General features: G+C 39.9%; 1 protein-coding gene across 4 annotated transcripts in view; it reads left to right on the top strand.

The window, feature by feature from the left end:
* Positions 1–19,848, top strand: part of LOC137334769 (protein FAM118A-like) — a 45,159-nt gene that overhangs the window by 18,439 nt on the left and 6,872 nt on the right. For all 4 annotated transcript variants that reach the window (XM_067999731.1, XM_067999729.1, XM_067999733.1 and 1 more), the window contains 3 exons: positions 3,126–3,347; positions 5,304–5,432; positions 12,081–12,366. In XM_067999731.1, the coding sequence (XP_067855832.1) occupies positions 3,126–3,347; positions 5,304–5,432; positions 12,081–12,366 (637 nt within the window). The remainder of the gene's footprint in view (positions 1–3,125; positions 3,348–5,303; positions 5,433–12,080; positions 12,367–19,848) is intronic.

Consider the following 19,848-nt stretch of genomic DNA (forward strand, 5'->3'; position numbering starts at 1 on the left):
CTGTAAATACTCAGCAGGTCAGACAGCATCTGTGGAGAGAGAAACAGAGTTAGCATTTCAGGTCGATGATCCAGTTCTGATGAAAGGTCATTGACCTGAAACGTTAACTCTTTTTCTCTCTCCACAGTTGCTGAGTATTTCCATCATTTTCTGCTTTTACTTGGCATTCACTACATGTTTAAGTCCCCTTGATTCAGGCACAGATTTGGTGGACAATGCAAGCTATGGAATGCAACAGAATTCAATCCCTAAGCCCCAGAAAGAGGACCAGGATAATGCAGGGAATCTTCTTTTTCTTTCTTTTTATAGATGATATTTTTATCAGTATAGAGTAGGCTTTGTGGATAAACAAGATGGCTGCTCAAAGCGCTTGGAATGCATTTTTTCAGCCATTTGATTGGCTGGCTTTGTAGTCCTTACTGGCTGTTAATTGATTGCTGTGGAAAAAATTTGAATAATTTGGTTGGCTTTGTGTGGGTTGCTGGTTCCTTACTTAAAGGCAGCTTTTCGTGTCTATATTTGAGCAAATCAGGATGGTTTACGTGACAGATTGTGGTCGCTTGAGCCAATCAGAAAAGTGTGAAAGATGATTTTTGTGTGCTATGGACACACTATATAGGAAAATAGATTTTTGTTTTATCACTAACCTTTGTAAAGAAATTTTAAGTCAAAACTAATGGATACCATGTGTGATATTCTGAGCAACTAGATAAAATGTGAAAGGCTGTAAAGAGTCTGATGAAAGCAGATGATTGGCAGATCCTATTTAATACTGAAAAATGTGTGGTAATGCACATTGGTGCTATAACTATCAATTGGCAATGTGAGTGATACTACATCATGTGGATCAGTGGGGGGGCAGGGGGGGACTTGCATGCAGTAGCTAATCAGAAGTTACCTGGATCATCACTATATGGCACTGAAACTAAACCAAGGGCAAATATCTGGTTAGAAATCTGTAGGTAAGTAAAGCAAAGCACCAATGAAAGTTTGGAAACACTGCACGTGTTATGTTAAGTTTTTGACAACTTTAGATCAGAAAAGCTTTAATGGAAAGAATTCATGAAAGGTAAATAAAGGTGGTTTTTGAGCTCTAAGAGGAAATAAAGTGTTCTAAATCTCATCTCTTTAATAAAAAGAGATTGGATGAGATGTTGGGGATGAGAGTGATTGATTAAGATTTCTAAAATAATTAAAGGAAGTATTTTAACCTGTGCAAGCTGCAAGAAAAACATAATATAGAGTGTAGTTTAAGGTCACTGTGAGGAATGCTGCTACTTGGAATAATGGGATGCATGTGAGTCCCTGTGATTTCTCAATATGGTGAGTTTCTGATTTCGACACTATGGGTTGGTTAATCAAGGACAGCCAGTACAGATTTGTTAGAGGCAAGTCATGTTTGATAAACTTAATATGTTTTTTGAGTGGTGACTTATTGATAAAGGGAACACAGTAGATCTAATGTATATGGATTTTCAGAGGATGTTAGATAAGGTGCCTCCCAAGAAGTTTGTTAGTAAAATTCAAGCGTATAGTATAAGAGGAAATGTGGCTGGAAAGTTAATTGACCGACAGAAAACTGAGTAGGGTGTTTGGATTGGAGAAGGGTTGGAAGTGGTGCACCCCACAGGTCAGTGCAGGGTCCAGTTTTGTTCTTTGTATGTATGTGAACGATTTGGACTTGAGAATAGGGAACACAATCTTGAAATTTGTTTATGACACTAAAGTAGGACATTTGGCAAACAAGCGAGGCAGACTGTAAAAGACATGGGCAGGTTTGCATTTTAATGTGGATAAATGTGGGGTAATACATTTTGGAAAGAATAACAAGGAATGAGAGTATATATTCAATGGAACAATGCTGAAGGGTGTCAATGAACAGAGAAACCTAGAGGTTCAAATACATAATTCCTTGAAAGTGCGTGTACAGTAGAGCAAGCCATAACAATGCCAACAGTGTTTTAAGTTTTTTTTAGAAAGAGTACAAGAGTAAAGAAGTAATGATGATCAAATGTACTAAACATTGGTTAGGCCACCATTAGTGTATTGTATACAGTTTTGGTGTTCGATTTATATAAAAATAAGGAGACAGGTTAGGAGAAATTTCTTTATGCAGTTGGTTGTAGGATCCAGGAATGCTTTGACACAGAGTAGTTAAGGCAGAGACCATTTCACGATTAAGCAAATATTGGATAAATATTTGAAGCAGAAGAAAGCGGTTGGGAGAAGGCAGGATAGTGGGATTAATTTTGGATTGCTTTGGCAAAGAACTGACAGACACACTGGACTAAATGGCCTTGTTCTGTGCTGTGAACTTCTGTGGTTCTATGGGTGATGTCTAAGTGAAAGCACACTTCCCCACACAGAGAAAAACTAGAACCAATAGTTCTATTTTGATACATCCTTCTATTTGTACAGTAGAGGTCAGAATAGCTCTGCATCCTAATAGCATTATGCTGCCCTCTTATTCTGGAGAAGGAGAGGGAACAGTTTTGGGTCTCGGCTTGGCTAACATCCTGTAGTCAGGCAGCTCTTGAACAGAGTCCTTGAGGCATGTGGATCAACAAGCCTGCTGCGGATAACGTGAAAAAGAGGTGGGGTAGGCTGTAAATGTCTCCTCGACGTATTGTACAGTGCCACTAACATAGAGTGCCATTATAATGAATTGGTAGCATTCAAAAGGAAAATGAGTTTACTCTTGGCCCAGTAAGGGAGAGGATGACATTAAGTGTATGGGGAAGATGAAATGTTTGAAGAAGGTTCTGACAGAGGACTTAAATGCTGCAGCAACCTGGATAGGCCAACCTTTTCTTGTTCCCACATATTTGGGATTTCTCAGTGATAAATTATTGACTTGTGAAAAATTTGAAATAATGTTAACTAACTTGCTATATATATTGACTGTTATTTGCAAGACAATTTATTCTGTACTTTAATGTATAAAATTAGATGGCCAAGTTCCAGTGATTTTTAAAAGTAAATACTTGAAGATGACTGTTCGAACTTATTTCTTGCTCTTGTTTGCTCCATGCAAAATAAGTTACTACTTATCATTTGCAAGAGTTGTTAATGTGCATTTTGACTTTGTTTCCTGTAGTATTAATTTTTTAAAATTTTCATTACAGCGCACTGGAGATACAAAACCAAATTTCTTCCAGGATTGTCTGATGGAGGTGTTTGATAACCTTAACTGTCACATTCAGAATCCCATGCTCTTGGATGCTATTCTACAACTTATGGATCAGGGAACAATGGTTCTCACCACAAACTACGATAACTTGCTTGAAATTTTTGGTCAACAACAAGGCAAACCTATGGAATCTGTAGATCTAAAGTGCAAGGACAAGGTTTGTAAAATGAAAATGATGGGATCCTCTTTGCAAGCCACAGAACCATCTTTTTAGCTGCATTTTACAGTGGGAGGTCACCTAAAATGTGGCCTAAGATTCTGAAGAGGCTTTTAAAGATAGGTAGAGATGTAACAATGTGGAAGGTTTTAGGAAGAGAATCCCTGAGTACGGGGCCATGATGGCTGAAGCCTGATCCCCGATTGTAAAGTGGAGGAAGGCTGCATAGTAGGCTAGAGTTAGACAAACGATGTGAGCTAGGACTTGGGGCTGAAGGAATTTGCAGAGGCAGGGTGGGACAAGGCTGTGGTGGGATTTGTAAACGAGGACATTGACTTTAAAATTAATGTATGGGAGGAAGGGGAAACTGGCAAGGTCAGGGGTTATGGTTCATTTGCACTTAATAGAAGTTAGGATGTGGATAGTGGAGTCTTGAATGAGTTAAAGTTTATGTCAAGTGGAGTCCAGTAAGTTGGAGGTGGAGAGGGCAGTGGGGGAGATGGGCTAGGAACTGCTGAGAGATGGGGATTCGGGGCTAGAGTGGTGGGAGACATGAGGCTAGGGGCATGGGGATAAAGAAAGGGGAGAGCATAGTGGAGGCACCTGCATGGATGGTCATGATTTTGATGATGAGAAAGTCCATAAGCTCCTTGTGCTTGATCGTTGAAGGGGTGGGAGAAAGGGATTTAAGGAGGTTGTTAGTTGTAGAAAAAAAGAACCTGAGGTTGTTTGTCCCCTCTATGAAGAACCTGGAGTGCAGGATGGTTTTGGCAGAGGAGAACAAAGCACATTAATGCTTGTTGGTTCAAACCAGATCTAGAGATAGATGCTAAGCCAGTTATACTCCAGATATGCTCAGATTGAAGATGTGGCTTGTGTTAGGAGGAATTATAGGGGTGGGAGACAATGGTGGTTTTGCAAAGAACAGGGACATTGACAACAGAGGTAAAGGAGGGATTAAGCACGTTGACAGTTGCCAAGCTGTCGTTATGAGTGGAGGGCCTGAGGCATGGGATTTGGGAGCTTGACCGTGCGATTGTGACTTAAGAGAAGAGTTCTTTCAAAGGCGATGGTGAAAGTACTGGTACTAAAGGAAGGTGGTGGGTGTGGGTGGTGAGGGAAACAAAGAAATTGTCAGACATAGCTGTATCGGTGATTGAAACCACGGGTGCAGAGAGACCACGAGATGTCATTGGGTAGCTGAGGGTATGTGTAGGGAAGTGTACGTGAAGGGTAAGATTTGGAGAGGAGAGGAGGGTGGTGCATTCTGAGAAGACGGGGTTAGGGAGCTGTAATGAAAATTGAAAGGATGCAGAGTTACTCTGTGCAGAGGCTAAGGGATGGGAGGACATTTTGGCGAGGATGTTAGCATGAGATTTGGTTGTGATGGATGGCAATGATTTTAAATGAGACGTGAGAAGGATAAGTTACTTCAAGGAGGAGAAGTCGTTGGGAAAAGCAGGGAGAGATAGGGCAATTGGGATTGCTGTTTGGAGCGAGGCCCCAATGGGTGCTATGGTGGGCGTAGCATAGGATACTGAGGGAGGCACAGGGCGAAGCAATGAGCCCATTCATGAGGATAGCAGCAGGAAAGAATGTAGATTGTGGAGTAATGGGTCGAAGTAAGGATCAGAGAGGGTTTGAAGTTAGAGAAGGAGAGATGAAAGAAGTAGTAACTGGGTAAGGGGAAGAAGAGGAGCAGGGTCCAGGAAAAAACATAGAAGTAGTGGGCTTGGGTCTGGAGCAGCAGCCAAGGTGTGCAACTGGACATACAGTGGGGAAGAAAGAAGAAAGAACTTGTGTTTATATGGCACATTATGTCCTCAGGATGTTCCAAAGAACTTTACAACTTTTGAAGTGGTCACTGTTATGAAGGCAAATTTAGTCACTGATCCTGCATCTTCAACTCATTGCATTAATTTGACATTAATTTGCAGACTCTTTGTGCATTTGTAGGTGGTTCAGTGGGCAAGAGGTCTACAAAAATACAGTGTCCTTCATATACATGGGCTGTTCACAGATCCCTGTGGCTTGGTGTTGGACCCATCAGGATACAAAGATGTAATGCACGATCAAGATTTGATGGTAGGCATTAATTTAACTTTTTTTAAACTAACATTTAATTTTTATGTTTTCCAAAGGAATACAAAGTCAACAATGTAACAAAAATTCAACAAACTACAGCGTTAACAACTAAGATAACGTCAAAAATAAAAGCAAGCAATAGCTGGACTTGGCTCCAAAGATGGGGAAGGAATACTTGGTGATATTATGGCAAATAGCCTCAGTATTATCACTGTGAACAATACAAATGAGAAGGGTATAGTACCATAGTATGACAGTATGATACAGCACAGAAAGAGGCCATTCGGCCCATTGTGCCTGTGCTGGCTCTTTGGTAGAGCTATCCAATTAGTCCCACTCCCCTGCTCTTTCCCCCTAGCCCTGTAATTTTTTTCCCTGCAAGTATTTATCCAATTCCCCTTAGAAAGTTATTAAATCTGCTTCCACCATCCTTTCAGGCAGTGCATTCCAGATCATAACAACTCGGGTAAAAAAAATGTTTCCTGCACCTCTAGTTCTTTTGTCAATCACCTTAAGTATGGGTCCTCTGGTTACCGGCCCTTCTGCCACTGGAAACAGTTTCTCTTTATTTACTCTATCAAAACCGTTCATGATTTTGAACACCTCTATCAAATCTCCTCTTAACCTCCTTTGCTCTGAGGAGAACAGCCCTAGCTTCTCCCGTCTCTCCACATAACTGAAGTCCCTCATCCCTGGTACCATTCTAGTAAATCTCTTCTGCACTCTCTTAAAGTGTGGTGCCCAGAATTGAACATGATACTCCAGCTGAGGCCGAACCGGTGTTCTATAAAGCTTTAGTATAACTTCCCTGCTTTTTGTACTCTGTGCATTTATTAATGAAGCCCAGGATCCCATATGCTTTTTTAGCAGCTTCCTCAACTTGTCCTGCCACCTTCCAAGATTTGTATACGTACATCCTCTTGCCCCTCTGTTCCTGCACCCCCTTTAAAATTGTACCAATTCGTTTATATTGCCTCTCCTCATTCTTCCTACCAAAATGCATCACTTCACGCTTTTCTGCGTTAAATTTCATCTGCCATATCTCTGCCCATTTCACCAGTCTATTTCCTCTTGCAGTCTCTTACTATCTTCTACACTGTTTACCACATTTCCGAGTTTCGAGTCATCTGCAAACTTTGAAATTATACCCTGCACACCCAAGTCTGGGTGATCAACATATATCAAAAAGAGCAGTGGTCCTAGTACCGACACTTGGGGAAAACCACTGTATACTTCCCTCTAGTCTGAAAAACAACCGTTCACACCACTACTGTCTGCTTTCTGTCCCTTGGCTAATTTTGTATCCACGCGACCACTGTCCCTTTAATCCCATGGGCTTTAATTTTACTTACAACTCTATTATGTGGTACTTTATCAAATGCCTTTTGAAAGTCCATATACGCAACATCATACGCACTATCCTCATCAACCCTCTCCGTTACTTTATCAAAGAACTCAATCAAGTTAGTCAAACACTATTCCTTTTAACAAATCTGTCCTGACTTTCATTTATTACCCCATACTTTTCCAAGTGCCAATTAATTTTGTCCCAGATTATTGTCTCTAAAAGTTTCCCCACCATTGCGTTAGGCTGACTGGCTTGTAATTGCCGGTTTTATCCCTCTTCCCCCTTTTTTGAACAGGAGTGTAACATTTGCAATCCTCCAGTCCTCTGGAACCATCCCCATATCTAAGCAGGATTGGAAGATTGTGGCCAGAGCAGTTTCTACCCTTGCTTCCCTCAGTAAGCTAGGATGCATCCTATCTGGACTGGGTGACTTTTCTGCTTTGAGTATTGCCAACCTTTTAAGTACCTCCTCTTCTATTTTTATCCTATCCAATATCGCTACTACCTCCTCCATTACTGCTACAATGGCAGCATCATCATCTCTCATGAAGACCGATGCAAAGTATTCGTTTAGTACCTCAGCCATACCCTCTGCCTCCACAAGAAGATCTCCTTTTTTGTCCCTAATCGGCCCTACCCTTAACTACCATATTTATATGTTTATAAAAGAGTTTTGGGTTCCCTTTTATGTTAGCTGCTAATCTATTCTCATACTCTCTCTTTGCCCCTCATTCCCTTTTTTAGATCTCCTCTGTACTTTCTGTATTTAGCTTGGTTCTCTACTGTATTATGCATTTTACATTTGTCATAAGTCTCCTTTTTCTATTACATTTTAATCTCTATATCTTTAGTCATACAGGGAGCATTAGCTTTGGATGCCTTTCCTTTTCCCCTCATGAGACTGTGTCTATTTTGTACCCAACCAGTTCCTCCTTGAAGTCCTCCCATTGTTCAATTACTGTTTTGCCTACCATTTTTTGATTCCAATCCACTAGGGCAAGATCCCTTTTTAACTTACTGAAATTAACCCTCCTCTAGTTAAGTATTTTTACACTGATTGTTCTTTGTCCTTTTCCATAACTATTCTAAACCTAATGATATTATGATCACAGGTGCCTCATGAGCAAGTAACTTATAAAATATCAATGAGGTCCTCGTTACAGGTTGGATTTTTTAAAACATATTTTCTGCTAGTAGGTTCCTTAAGCAGTCAGAAGTCTCATACCAAAGGAAACCTAGAGTCTTTTTATTCTCTGCCATATTTGGATTAACATAGTCTAGATCTAATAATGAACCTTAATAGTACTAAATTACTTATAGGAAATGTAGGACACCCAATACATCTTCTGTCAATCTGGAGAACAATGACTGCAACTTTATATAGCATCTTTAACATAGTAAAACGTCCCATGGTGCTTCACAGGAGCGATTTTCAAACAAAATTTTGACACCGAGCCAAATAAGGAGATATTAGGACAGGTTACCAAAAGCTTGGTCAAGGAGGTAGATTTTAAGGAACATCTTAAAGGAGGGGAGAGAGGTGGAAAGGAGGGGCGAGAGGTGGAGAGGCGGTGAGATTTAGGGAGGGAATTCCAGAACTTAGGGCCTAGGCAGCTGAAGGCACGACCACCAATGGTGGAGCGATTAAAATCGGGGATGCGCATTGGATTCAAGTCTGTGGTCCCTTGGACTTAAGGGAGCAGAGATGAGGGCCATACCAGGGGGAGCGATCAGGGTGAGAGAGAGTAATGGTTTTAATGGGGACAAGGGCATTGATGGATGGGGACAATTGATAATTTCACATCTTTAGACCACTTTGTACAGGATAAACTGTTGTTCCAGGTTTACTTACATATAAAATGATTCTCACAATTAAAAAAAAAATGGACAAAATACACCAGCCTTTTTGTAGTTTATTGCAATGTACCAATTCCTTTGGAGGAATCAGTTCAGACTGTCTAGGTGCCTCGTCCGCATTCTACAAGTATATCTTTTGGGATAAGATGTTATACGTTGAGTATGTGAGCTTCCAGTCTTTGACCTCATTCCCATTAAGCAGGTGAGCTGCATGCTAAGTGCTAGGCTTCGTGCATTGTTTAGCATGTGGATAGGGCAGGCCTTGGGTCCCATGCTTCATTTTTGCCTAAGATTGAGTTTTATTTGTCCTGGACAGTTAAAGTGTCTTAAGTTTTATCCTTGACTTCACAGTTTTTGTATGGAAAAGAATCCGCTGCTGGTGTGAACAGGGGATTAATGTAACAATAACAAACTGAAAGAGTTCCATTAGTTCATACAGCTACTTATTGCTTCTTTGGGAAATAAGTTTTGTTAAGGTTTTATCATTTTGCAAAGCCTTGCTACTTGAGTATGAAGTGTATTCCTTGTGTTACTTCCTAACAGGATGAAATCTCCAGATAAAGTTAAAGCAGGGGAATCTTGTGGCAGATGTGTCTTTGTCCTATACTTTTAAATTCCGATGCGAACTGTCCTACTGTGGAAAGGCAGGATACATATGAATGAGTATGGTGTATTTTTGGGGCCATGACTCGGATTGTCTTTTAAGTTTTGCTGGCAATTATTGAAGCTATCCAAGGTATCGAGCATGTGCTCAGGAAAGAGACTTTTCCCTGTAAGAGGCTCTTTAAGGATTAATTGACTTATGTAGTGGCTATTTCCTGAGCTAATATATTTTTGGGGCATCTTTACAAAGCAGTCATCTGGAGGTATTACTGTCTTGATCTAGCCACTCATAATGACTATGTTCCAGGCAGGCCTGTAGGTCCTCAAAGCCCAACTTTAAATTTTGTGTACTACTTCAGTATATTTTCTGGTTTGTAAAGGTTGAATAAATGATGAAGAATGACAGATAACTTATCAATGGGTAGAGTTTTCCTTATTCTTTGATTGAAGTTCACCCTTGGCAAATAACCATCTTGCTCTTTTTCTGAGCTAGCGTGCCTTGAAACTGTTAATATTCACCATATTTAGTAATGGTGCTCACTGCTTTTTCTTCAAAAATTTGTTGATCCTCAGATCTCACTCCTGCCTTCTCTGGGCTGTGAATTGAAGGTTGGCCTCAAAATGAGGCTGGAAATCAGCAGGTGAAAAAATTCATGTGGTACCTCTGCCATCAGGGTTTTATGAAGGGACAGCATCTCCAAAGCAGTCTTTTTGTGACATTTTCCTGTGGGGACAGGCTAGTTGCTAGTTTGTGTGTGGAGGTTCAACTAAACTTAAGAGAACGACTATCGGTGGTAAGCCAATTTAGTCTACTTCTTAAATTTTACTCAAGGCTTTTGGTGTAGTTTTGCATTTTTATTGCTATGAAAAATGTGGCTTTGGCAAATGGATTTTTGCTCGTGTGGCCTGAATTGGATTTTTAACATCTAATAGTTCTGTATTGCTAGGGTCAGCATGCAAAAGGGTTAAATGTCATCCAAAGTTTCTCAGAGGGGTGTCATAGCAGCTTAACCTTAGATATGATGGCAACATCACAGCTTACTTGCACAAGTTACTGTAGCTATGAACAATGGTAAGACCCCAGAGATCAGTTATCTTAAATGGCGGCATTGTTTGAGCATCTTAGGTCATCAATAAAGATGTCTTCATTCTATTTTGGTGAAATAGCCAATTTTGGGTTAATAAAATAATTATAGATACATTGTCTACACAGTTCTAAGGACAGACAGTCTTTCTATCTCTTCTCACTTTCTATTCCCCTCCCCCACCCTGTCCCCACTCAGTCTCAGAATGGCCTGTGATTTAGGCAGAAAGAAGCAAGAAACTGTCTGTATTTTAAAATTCTCAGCTGGCTTAGTTTTTGAGAGATGGTGAGCCTATGTTTAAAGAGAAAGCAAGTTGCATCTTTGTTATTTTCAGAACCAAAGGGAGTGAAGGAAACATATGTTCTTGCTGTGGAAACTTTTTATTGTTCATTTATGTATTATATGTAAATAAACCAGGTGATGGTCTGACGCTGTGTTTCATCTCAGCAAAGTACTATTTCAGTCTGTCTTTTGTAAAGAGGAGAATTCATGTGGTGGCACTTGTGAAATTTCAATAGCTTGTTTATAGATTAAGGGTTTTCTGTTATAACTCCTAGATCATGCAGAAAAGGGTGTATTCCAAATCATAACGGTCGTAAGATCCACTTAGGGGAGTGACCAGTGACATTGCACCTGAGAGAATATCTAATGTAAAAACCTGAATGTAGTGACAGTGGCTAATAATGAACCTAACATTTGTTGCTATTGGGTCCCCTTCTGGAAAATGGTAATGAGTTAGACTCCATTTATTATGCTAAGATTCCAATCCTTGCCTAATAGATATTTGTGAAAATGACATTATAATTTCAGTAGATGTTCTTGATCATAATAAAAGGAGAGAAGGCAAGTTTAGAGAGAGTGCTCTTTATTAAAAGTACTTTCCCATTTTATAGCAAAAATTTATATAGTTTTCAAAATCAGATTTGACTAGCATAGAGAATCTTGAGCCAGACTGGAGATATCACTGACAGGAAGTGTGCCCAGGTGCTCCAGAGCAGGTCCATATCAGACAGCTGCTTGGCCTGAGAGCCACAACATCCTGAGAAGCATAGTTGTCTACGTGGAATTCCCAGGGCTCCAGAGTGACTCTCTGGCGGGTCTGAAATAACTTCCCATTAGTGATGTCACCAGAGTGGCGTAGGAGAGAGGGAGACTGGGTTAGAGAGTCACCATGCTGGCAATAGAATTGAAGTTTGAATAAAAAAAAATGCCAAATCTGATTTTTATAATTTTTTTAATAAAATGGGGTGAATAGTTTGAAAAGTACTACCCCAAAAACCTTTCTTTCCCACCAATTTTATAGTTGTGCTAAAACAGTACTTGGTTTTTGGGTATCCTGCAACATTCAGTTGGCTTGTATTTTAAAATATACTTTTGAGGCAATTTTTTCTGAAGTAAAAGTCACTTCTGCTCCTGTCTGGTTAAAAGCAGGAAATGATAACTGATCATGTTGGTACAGTATCAAGAGAACAATATGACAAGAATAATAATGAAAATGGCGTGCAATACTTGTAATTTTTGTGGATGTTTTAAATGCTGACCTTTATTGAACTTTGATACTATGTTCATGCACAGTGTGAAATAATTGTCATTACAGTTTTGTTGTCGTTCTGAGCAATCTGATCATCTAATGACATCCACTGCAGTAATTTATTATTTAGGATATTTATCCTTTAAATACTTAATGGGAACCATCCTCTTGAGGGGGCCCTGTAGCAACAATGAATCTGTTTGGGATTTTTTTTTCCCTAATAGGAGGAGTTTCAGGACCTGTATCGTACCAAGTCCTTTGTGTTTTTGGGCTGTGGGGAAACTCTGCGGGATCAGATCTTCCAAGCACTGTTTCTGTACTCTGTTCAGGACAAAGTGGATCTGGAACACTTCATGTTGGTGCGAAAGGATAGCCACGACCATTTCTTTAAGTTGCAGGCAGAGATGCTACTGCATGGGATTAAAATAGTATCCTATGGAGACCGGTTTGAATGTATGCCTCAGTATTTCCGTGATTTGGTGGCGCAGATTTGCAGGCAGAGAAGCCCAGGTAAGTCATCTGTTACTGGTGTTGAGTTCCCATACTGTGGTAATTTCTGTTCCACATTGAGTACTGCTTTAAGTTGCAAATCTTTTTTGAGACTGAGGATAGATGCATCAATTTTTATAGAACTTTTTTAAAAAAGTGTGCACATGTCTTGGGCAGTGACACGGGAACAAGAATGAGAGGTTGAGAACAAATTCAACAGCATCTCTCATCCCATAATTGGGCAATTGCTTCCAAAGCAGTCTTGATTGCTCAGTGCTATTCTGAATGAGGACCAGAGCTTCTTTCTTTCATGTAAGCCTGAAAATTAGGTCTTGATGATTTAGCAATGGCAAGCATACTGTAAAATCAGTTTTTTTTTCTTAATCTGATTCATAACCGCAAAAGCCCCAGGCCAAGTCTAATTTTGTAGGCTGGGTGAGAGAGTAGGGAAAACACCTCAAGAACACAGATGGTTGGGTCCTAAAGATTTTAAATCTGATTTCTTGAAGGTTCCTTCAAGAGTTGTCAAATGACAACGCTCAAAAAGAGGCAGATTGCAGACTCAAAACTAACTTGCCAAGACTGCTTTTGCTTGTATCACAATTTTGTTTGAAGGGGGGTAGTATTTTGAAGAAAGAATTTTGTTACCCTTCAAGAAAACCCTGATTACCATTTTCGCTGTCCCCAAATCATCCATAGTTTTATGTGTGAACTATATATATATATAATCTGTAATAAACAATAGCTGATGGTTTCGGCTTCTGCATTTATCAGACTGTGGTTTTACACCCATTGAAGTGAATAGGTGGAAAATCGTAGTCTGTCAAGCAAAGACACAAAAACACATTGGCTTAAACATCTAAAGTGTACTTCTGGCTCTGGTGTCATGTCCACATTGGGCAATTGTCTGTTACACAGCTGATTGATTCATATTCAAATTTGTCCCCCTTCAATTAAAATGTCTTTCACCTTATTGGCTCATGTGCAAATGTATTAATTGAGATTCATATTTATTAATTATAATCAGGTTTATGCAAATTTCTTAACAAGGAAGGGCAAACCAAGTGAAGCAATCATTTTGTCCCTTAAGCTACCGAGTGGCCAAATAAGTTTGGTAACATAAATATTTTTAAATTACATTTTTCAGAATAACATGATGATCTCTGTTATGTTTTGAGTGCCTTCATTAATGTTTTTAATTGAAGGCTTCAGCCAGTTTGAAAAGCCCTGGTTTGGAGTTCATATTTTTTCTCTTTCAATTCAGAATCAGCCAGACACAAAGAGATAGAAAACAAATTAACAGCAGCTGTGCTTTCTTTTGTTTATACCTAGAAATCCAAAACCATGATAATTCATGGAAAATGTATTGGTGGAAATGTCAAGTGTTTCTCTGTTCATTATTTCAACTGTTTTTTTCCCAAATTAATTTGAACTGCTGTCTTAAACGTTACTGACATTTCTTCTGTAACTGCCTTGGTTCTTGATTTAGACATTTTTATCACTGAAAGCAAGATTGGCAATTTATGAAGGCATAACTATTGTAAGGCCCCTCCTCAATGAGTCAAGTGGGAAAAAAAGTAAACTATAAATTTTTTCCCCTAGCTCTTCAAATATTTCTGAAAAACGACCATATATATTTTGTTAGAGATTGAAAGAGAAACATTGTATCATTTGACTAGCTTAAATGATACTATTGCATCTTGGGAAATTGTGCACATTGGACATGCTCGGACTTGAGGATTTGCCTTCAGCTAATTGAGTATTTGCTTTGGGCAAAAATACAAAAAAAGTTTTTTGGAATTTTTATTTAGTTTAAAACTTTATTTTGGACATTAGCAATTTTAGTTACTGAGAAAAATGTACTATTTTTTCAAAAGGCATTTTGAGTGATTTTGCTTGGCTCATTGACAAAATGATGGCATAGTGATGGCAAAGTTGACATGTTGAGATAGGGTTTTGCCAGTATAAATGACTACATGCAGTTTTCCCATTATGAAGGTTGTCATGAGCAGTTTCAGTGTTAAATGCTGACAATAAGTGGGACTCAAAATTATAAAACAGGAACTATAGCCTGTGGACAAGAAATGTGTCACATTTGCTAGATTGTAATATATCTACAACAGATCTCCTGTGGCTTTGCTCACAGTGAGTCAGTGATATACTTGAGTGTAATGGCTAAAGTGTTATGCATACAGAAAGTGTGCGCTATGCACAAGACTTTTAATATATTACTGTCAGATCTCCTGTGGTCTTGTTCTGTGAGTTGGAGGATATACTGTTGTAATGTTAAGGATTATGCCCAGCAGGGCCACTGATTTATGGCACTGAATTAGTCAAGTTCTGTTTTTATTACTTGGTAGTCTGGTGCTTTAGGGATTAAGTTCCACTACTCTGACTATTATTCTGTGAAACTCATTAGCTGGTGTCTTTATATAACTCCTTTACCTGTGTATTCAATTTTTATTCCGTATCATTTTAATGCTAAGGATCGACAGCAAGATGGTATGCAAGACGTGCCAGTTGGTGGTGGGTATCTGGTATTTAGCAGTATTAGGCAGTGGGTGAGTTTAGCTACACTGTGGGCAGACCTGGGATTTGGTGGTAATGGGGTGATTTTTTTTAATATATGTATTTTTTTTCTCTGGATGTGGGCAAGGCCGCGTTTATTGCCCATTCCTAGTTGCTCTGAGAAGGTGGTGGTGGGCCATCTTTAAATGGCATAGACAGCACTGCGTGTGGCTGTCAAGGTCACTGTGGCCCTTAAGTTTTATTCCACAGGTTCCTTTCAGGCTACAGTAGGTGACATTAGCAACTTCTCACAGTTTTCAATACACCATTGTATCACTATCATCGAGACTGTCTTCACTAGGAGGAACAGCTACGTTATTTTCCTCATGGACAGAACAAAGCAGGACAAGAGAGCACTAGACTTCATCCGCATGGCAGGCATCCCCAGGGTGCAAGGTGCCATAGACTGCAGCCACATTGCCTTCCCCATAATCAACCTGGTATCTTTATCAATTGAAAGGAATTCCACTTCCTCAATTTACAGCTAGTTTGTGACCACATTATAAATGAGGCCTGAACAAGGTCTTGTGCAAGAACAAAATGGTATGTTTCGTTTTGTAATGGATAGTCTTGTGAATGCAGCCTGGTATCTTATTTGCTTTAGCTTTGTTTCACGACGTTGGTCGTAAACATCATGTGAGGGGACCAAAAGTGGGCACAGTATTCTAAATGGAGCTTAACCAAGGTTTTGTACAAGGACTAAATGGTATGTTTTGTTTTGAAATGAATAATTCTGTGAATTCAGCCCAGTATCCTATTTGCTTTAGCTATAGCTTTACGGCATTGGTCATGAACCTTAAGAGAATTATGAACTGTGATACCAAAATCTTTTTCTTTCACCACAGGCTTCAGTTCTGTTCCTTGTAAGGAGCAAGTATGCTTGGCATTGGTCTTGCCCTCATGCATAACATTGCACTTCTCTAAGTTAAATGCCATTTGCTAAATACTGGCCCATTCCACCAACACATCGAGATCTGCTTGCATTTGTTTAGTCTCCTCCACAGTCCTAACTCCTGTATAAATCTTGGTATCACCCACAAACTTGAATATCATTCCCCTAACCCCTTCATCTTGGCCATTAATATTGATAGTAAAGAGCAAAGACCCTAACACTGATCCCTGCAGGACATCACTGGTAACCTACTGATAACAACTTTCTGTTTCCGGGCATGCAGCCAATTCTTTATCCATTGTAACAGCTTCCCACTAATTCTGCATGATTTTATCTTGTGGAGTAGCCTGTTGTGAGGTACCTTATCAAATGCTTTCTGAAAATCCATGTCGACAATGTCCACTGGGCTACCCTCATCCACTAACCTGGTGACTTCTTCAAATAATTCAATCAAATTAGTAAGACACAACCTTTCCCAGAAGCCATGTAGGGTGGCCATGATGACTCCTTTCTGTCTAGGTGATCATGTAGAATTACATTCTTTTAATCTATGAGAAAGATGGACAGGTATTAATACTTACCTGCCCCACTCCTCAGTAACCGCTCCCCCAACAGAAACTTCTCCGCAGCACAAAATGAGCAGAATTTCAGTGGGATGGAAATCTTGCCCACTTTCCGTAACTGGTTTAAAGTTGGTTAAATACTATAGCCGGATTTTCTGTAACTGGCTGCCCAATTAACGCTGCTACAATGGGCAGCCTGAATTTGAAAATCAAGGCTATAGTATCTAACCAACTTTAAACCACTTACATCTTTAATGCAACTTAATGGGAATGCCAGCTGTTCCCTGAGTGTATGGCTAGACCTAATACTAATGTTGCCTGAGAATCAGTAAAATCTGCATTTTCCAATAAACAAATGTTTTGCTCACAAGTGCTGTCTACGGGGTCGAATGAACATGAGTAGGTTTATAGTTCTGGCTCTGGCCAAACACAACTTAAATATTGGTGGTTGCATACTTAAGAGAACTGAATCATTATGATTAATGAAAGTGTTTCTATGTAGTTACTATTCAAGAAGACGTGTCTCCCAAGTTGGAAGAAGGGCCTAACCTGAAGCGTTGATCCACCTGATCTCTCTACTGACCTGTATGTTTCCAGGATTTTCTGCTTGTGTTTCAGATTTCAAGCATTTGCAATTTTTTTTTGTTTCTTATTTCTACGTTGGAAGATTAGCTTGTTTACTTACATCGAGTTACATCGAAACTACAGCACAGAAACAGGCCATTTGGCCCAACTAGTCTAGAATCAAAGAATCATAGAAATTTACGGAACAGAAGGAGGTCATTCAGCCCATCGTGTCTGCACCGGCCAAGAAAGAACCATCCAGCCTAATCCCACTTTCCAGTGGGTCCATAGTCCTAATTGGTCCATAGCCCTGTAGGTTACGGCACCTTAAGTGCATATCCAAGTACTTTTTAAATGTGATGAGGATTTCTGCCTCCACCATCCTTTTAAGGCAGTGAGTTCCAGACCCCTACCACCCTCTGGATGAAAAAAATTCTCCTCAACTCCCCTCTAATCCTTCTACCAATTACTTTAAATCTATGCTCCCTGGTTACTGACCTCTCTGCTAAGGGAAATAGGTCCTTCCTATCCACTCTGTCTGGGCTGCTCATAATTTTATGCACCTCAATTAAATCTCCCCTCAGCCTCCTCTGTTGCAAAGAAAACATCCCCACCCTATCCAATCTTTCCTCATAGCTAAAATTCTCCAGTCCTGGCAACATCCTCATAAATCTCCTCTGTACCCTCTCTAGTGCAGTCACGTCTTTCCTGTAATGTGGAGACCAGAACTGGTCGCAGTACTCTAGCTGTGGCCTAACTGGTGTTTTGTACAGTTCTAGCATAACCTCCCTGCTCTTTATATTCTATGCCTCGGTTAATAAAGGAAAGCATCCCATATGCCTTCTTAACCTCCTTATCAACCTGTCCTGTTACCTTCAGCGATCTGTGGACATGCATTCCAAGATCCCTCTGTTCCTCTACACCTTTCGGTATCCTCCCATTTATTGTGTATTCCCTTGCCTTGTTTTCCCTCCCCAAATGCATAACCTCACACTTCTCCGGATTGAATTCCATTTGCCACTTTTCTGCCCACCTGACCAATCCATTGATCTCTTCCTGCAGCCTACAGATTTCCCCCATATGGCCAATTTTTGTATCATCTGCAAACTTCTTAGTCATGTACCCTACGTTTAAGTCTAAATCATTGATATAAACTACAAAAAGCAAGGGACATAATGCTGAGCCCTGCGGAACCCCACTGAAACAGCCTTCCAGTCACAAAACACCCGTCGACCGTTACCCTTTGCATCCTGCCACTGAGCCAATTTTGGATCCAACTTGCAACTTTCCCTTAGATCCCATGGGCTTTTACTTTTCTGACCAGTTCTGCCATGTGGGACCTTGTCAAAAGCCTTGCTAAAATCCATGTAGACTACATCAAACATGCTATCCTCATCAACCTTCCTTGTTACCTCCTCAAAAAATTCAATCAAGTTACTCAGACATGACCTTCCCTTAACAAATCCATGTTGACTGTCCTTGATTAATCTGTGCCTTTCTAAATGATGATTAATACTGTCCCTCAGAAATTTTTCCAATAATTTGCTCACCACCAGGTTAGGCTGACTGGCCTGTAATTACTCAGTCTATCCCTTTCTCCTTTTTTAAACAACGGTACAACATTAGCAGTCCTCTGGCACCATGCTTGTAGCCAGAGAGGACTGGAAAATGATGGTCAGAGCCTCCGCTATTTCCTCCCTTGTTTCTCTTAAAAGCCTGGAATACATTTCATCCGGGCCTGGCGATTTATCTACTATCAAAGATGCTAAACTCCTTAATATTTCCTCTCTCACTATGTTTATCCAATCCAATATTTTACGCTCCTCCTCCTTAACAACAATGTCTGCATTGTCCCCCTCTTTTGTGAAGACAGACGCAAAGTATTCATTAATAACCATACCCACGTCTTCTGCGTCCACACACAGGTTACCTTTTTGGACTCTAATAGGCTCTACTGTTTCCTTAGTTATCCTTTTGCTCTTTATGTATTTATAAAACATCTTTGGGTTTTCCTTGATTTTACTTGCCAATACTTTTTCATGCTCTCTCTTTGCTTTTCTAAGCCAGCGTTTATGCTTCACATGAGCCTCCTCCTTCCCTACTTTATCTAACCCTATCAGCATACCTTCTATTCTTTTCTCCCTCATGTGCTTATCTAGCTTCCCCTTAAATGTATCTAGGCTATTTGTGTCAACTACTCCTTGTGGTAGCGCATTCAACATTCTTACCACTCTGTGGATTTATTAGCGACTATTTTATATTTATAACCTCTAGTTTTGATCTCCCTCACAAGTGGAAGCATTTTCTCTACGTCCAGCCTTTCATTATCTTAAAGCCCTCTATCAGGTCATCCCTCAGCCTTCTCTTTTCTAGAGAAAAGAGCCCCAGCCTATTCAGCTAGTCCTGATAAGTATATCCTCTCATTTCTGGTATCATCCTTGTGAATCTTTTTTGCACTCTCTCCAATGCCTCTATATCCCTTCTATAGTATGGAGACCAGAACTGTGTATAGTTCTTCAAGTGTGGTCTAACCAAGGATCTATACAAGTTTAATATAACTTCTCTGCTTTTTTGTTTTGTCCCTCTAAAAATTAACCCCAGTGCTTGATTTGCCTTTTTTTTATGGCCTTATTAACCTGCGTTGCTATTTTTAGTGATTTGTGTATCTGTACCCCGAGATCTCTTTACTCCTCTATCCCGTTTAGACTCTTCTTATTCAAGCAGTATGTGGCCTCCTTAGTCTTCCTACCAAAATGCACCACCTCACGCTTATCTATCTTGAAATTCGTTTGCCAATTACTTGCCCATTCTGCAAGTTTATTAATGTCCTCTTGCATTTTGACGCATTCCTCCTTTGTACACCCCCAATTTGGTGTCGTCCGCAAATTTTGAAATTTTACTTCCAATTCCCGAATC

This window comes from Heptranchias perlo, chromosome 18 (assembly GCF_035084215.1).
Source record: "Heptranchias perlo isolate sHepPer1 chromosome 18, sHepPer1.hap1, whole genome shotgun sequence".
NCBI lineage: Eukaryota > Metazoa > Chordata > Chondrichthyes > Hexanchiformes > Hexanchidae > Heptranchias > Heptranchias perlo.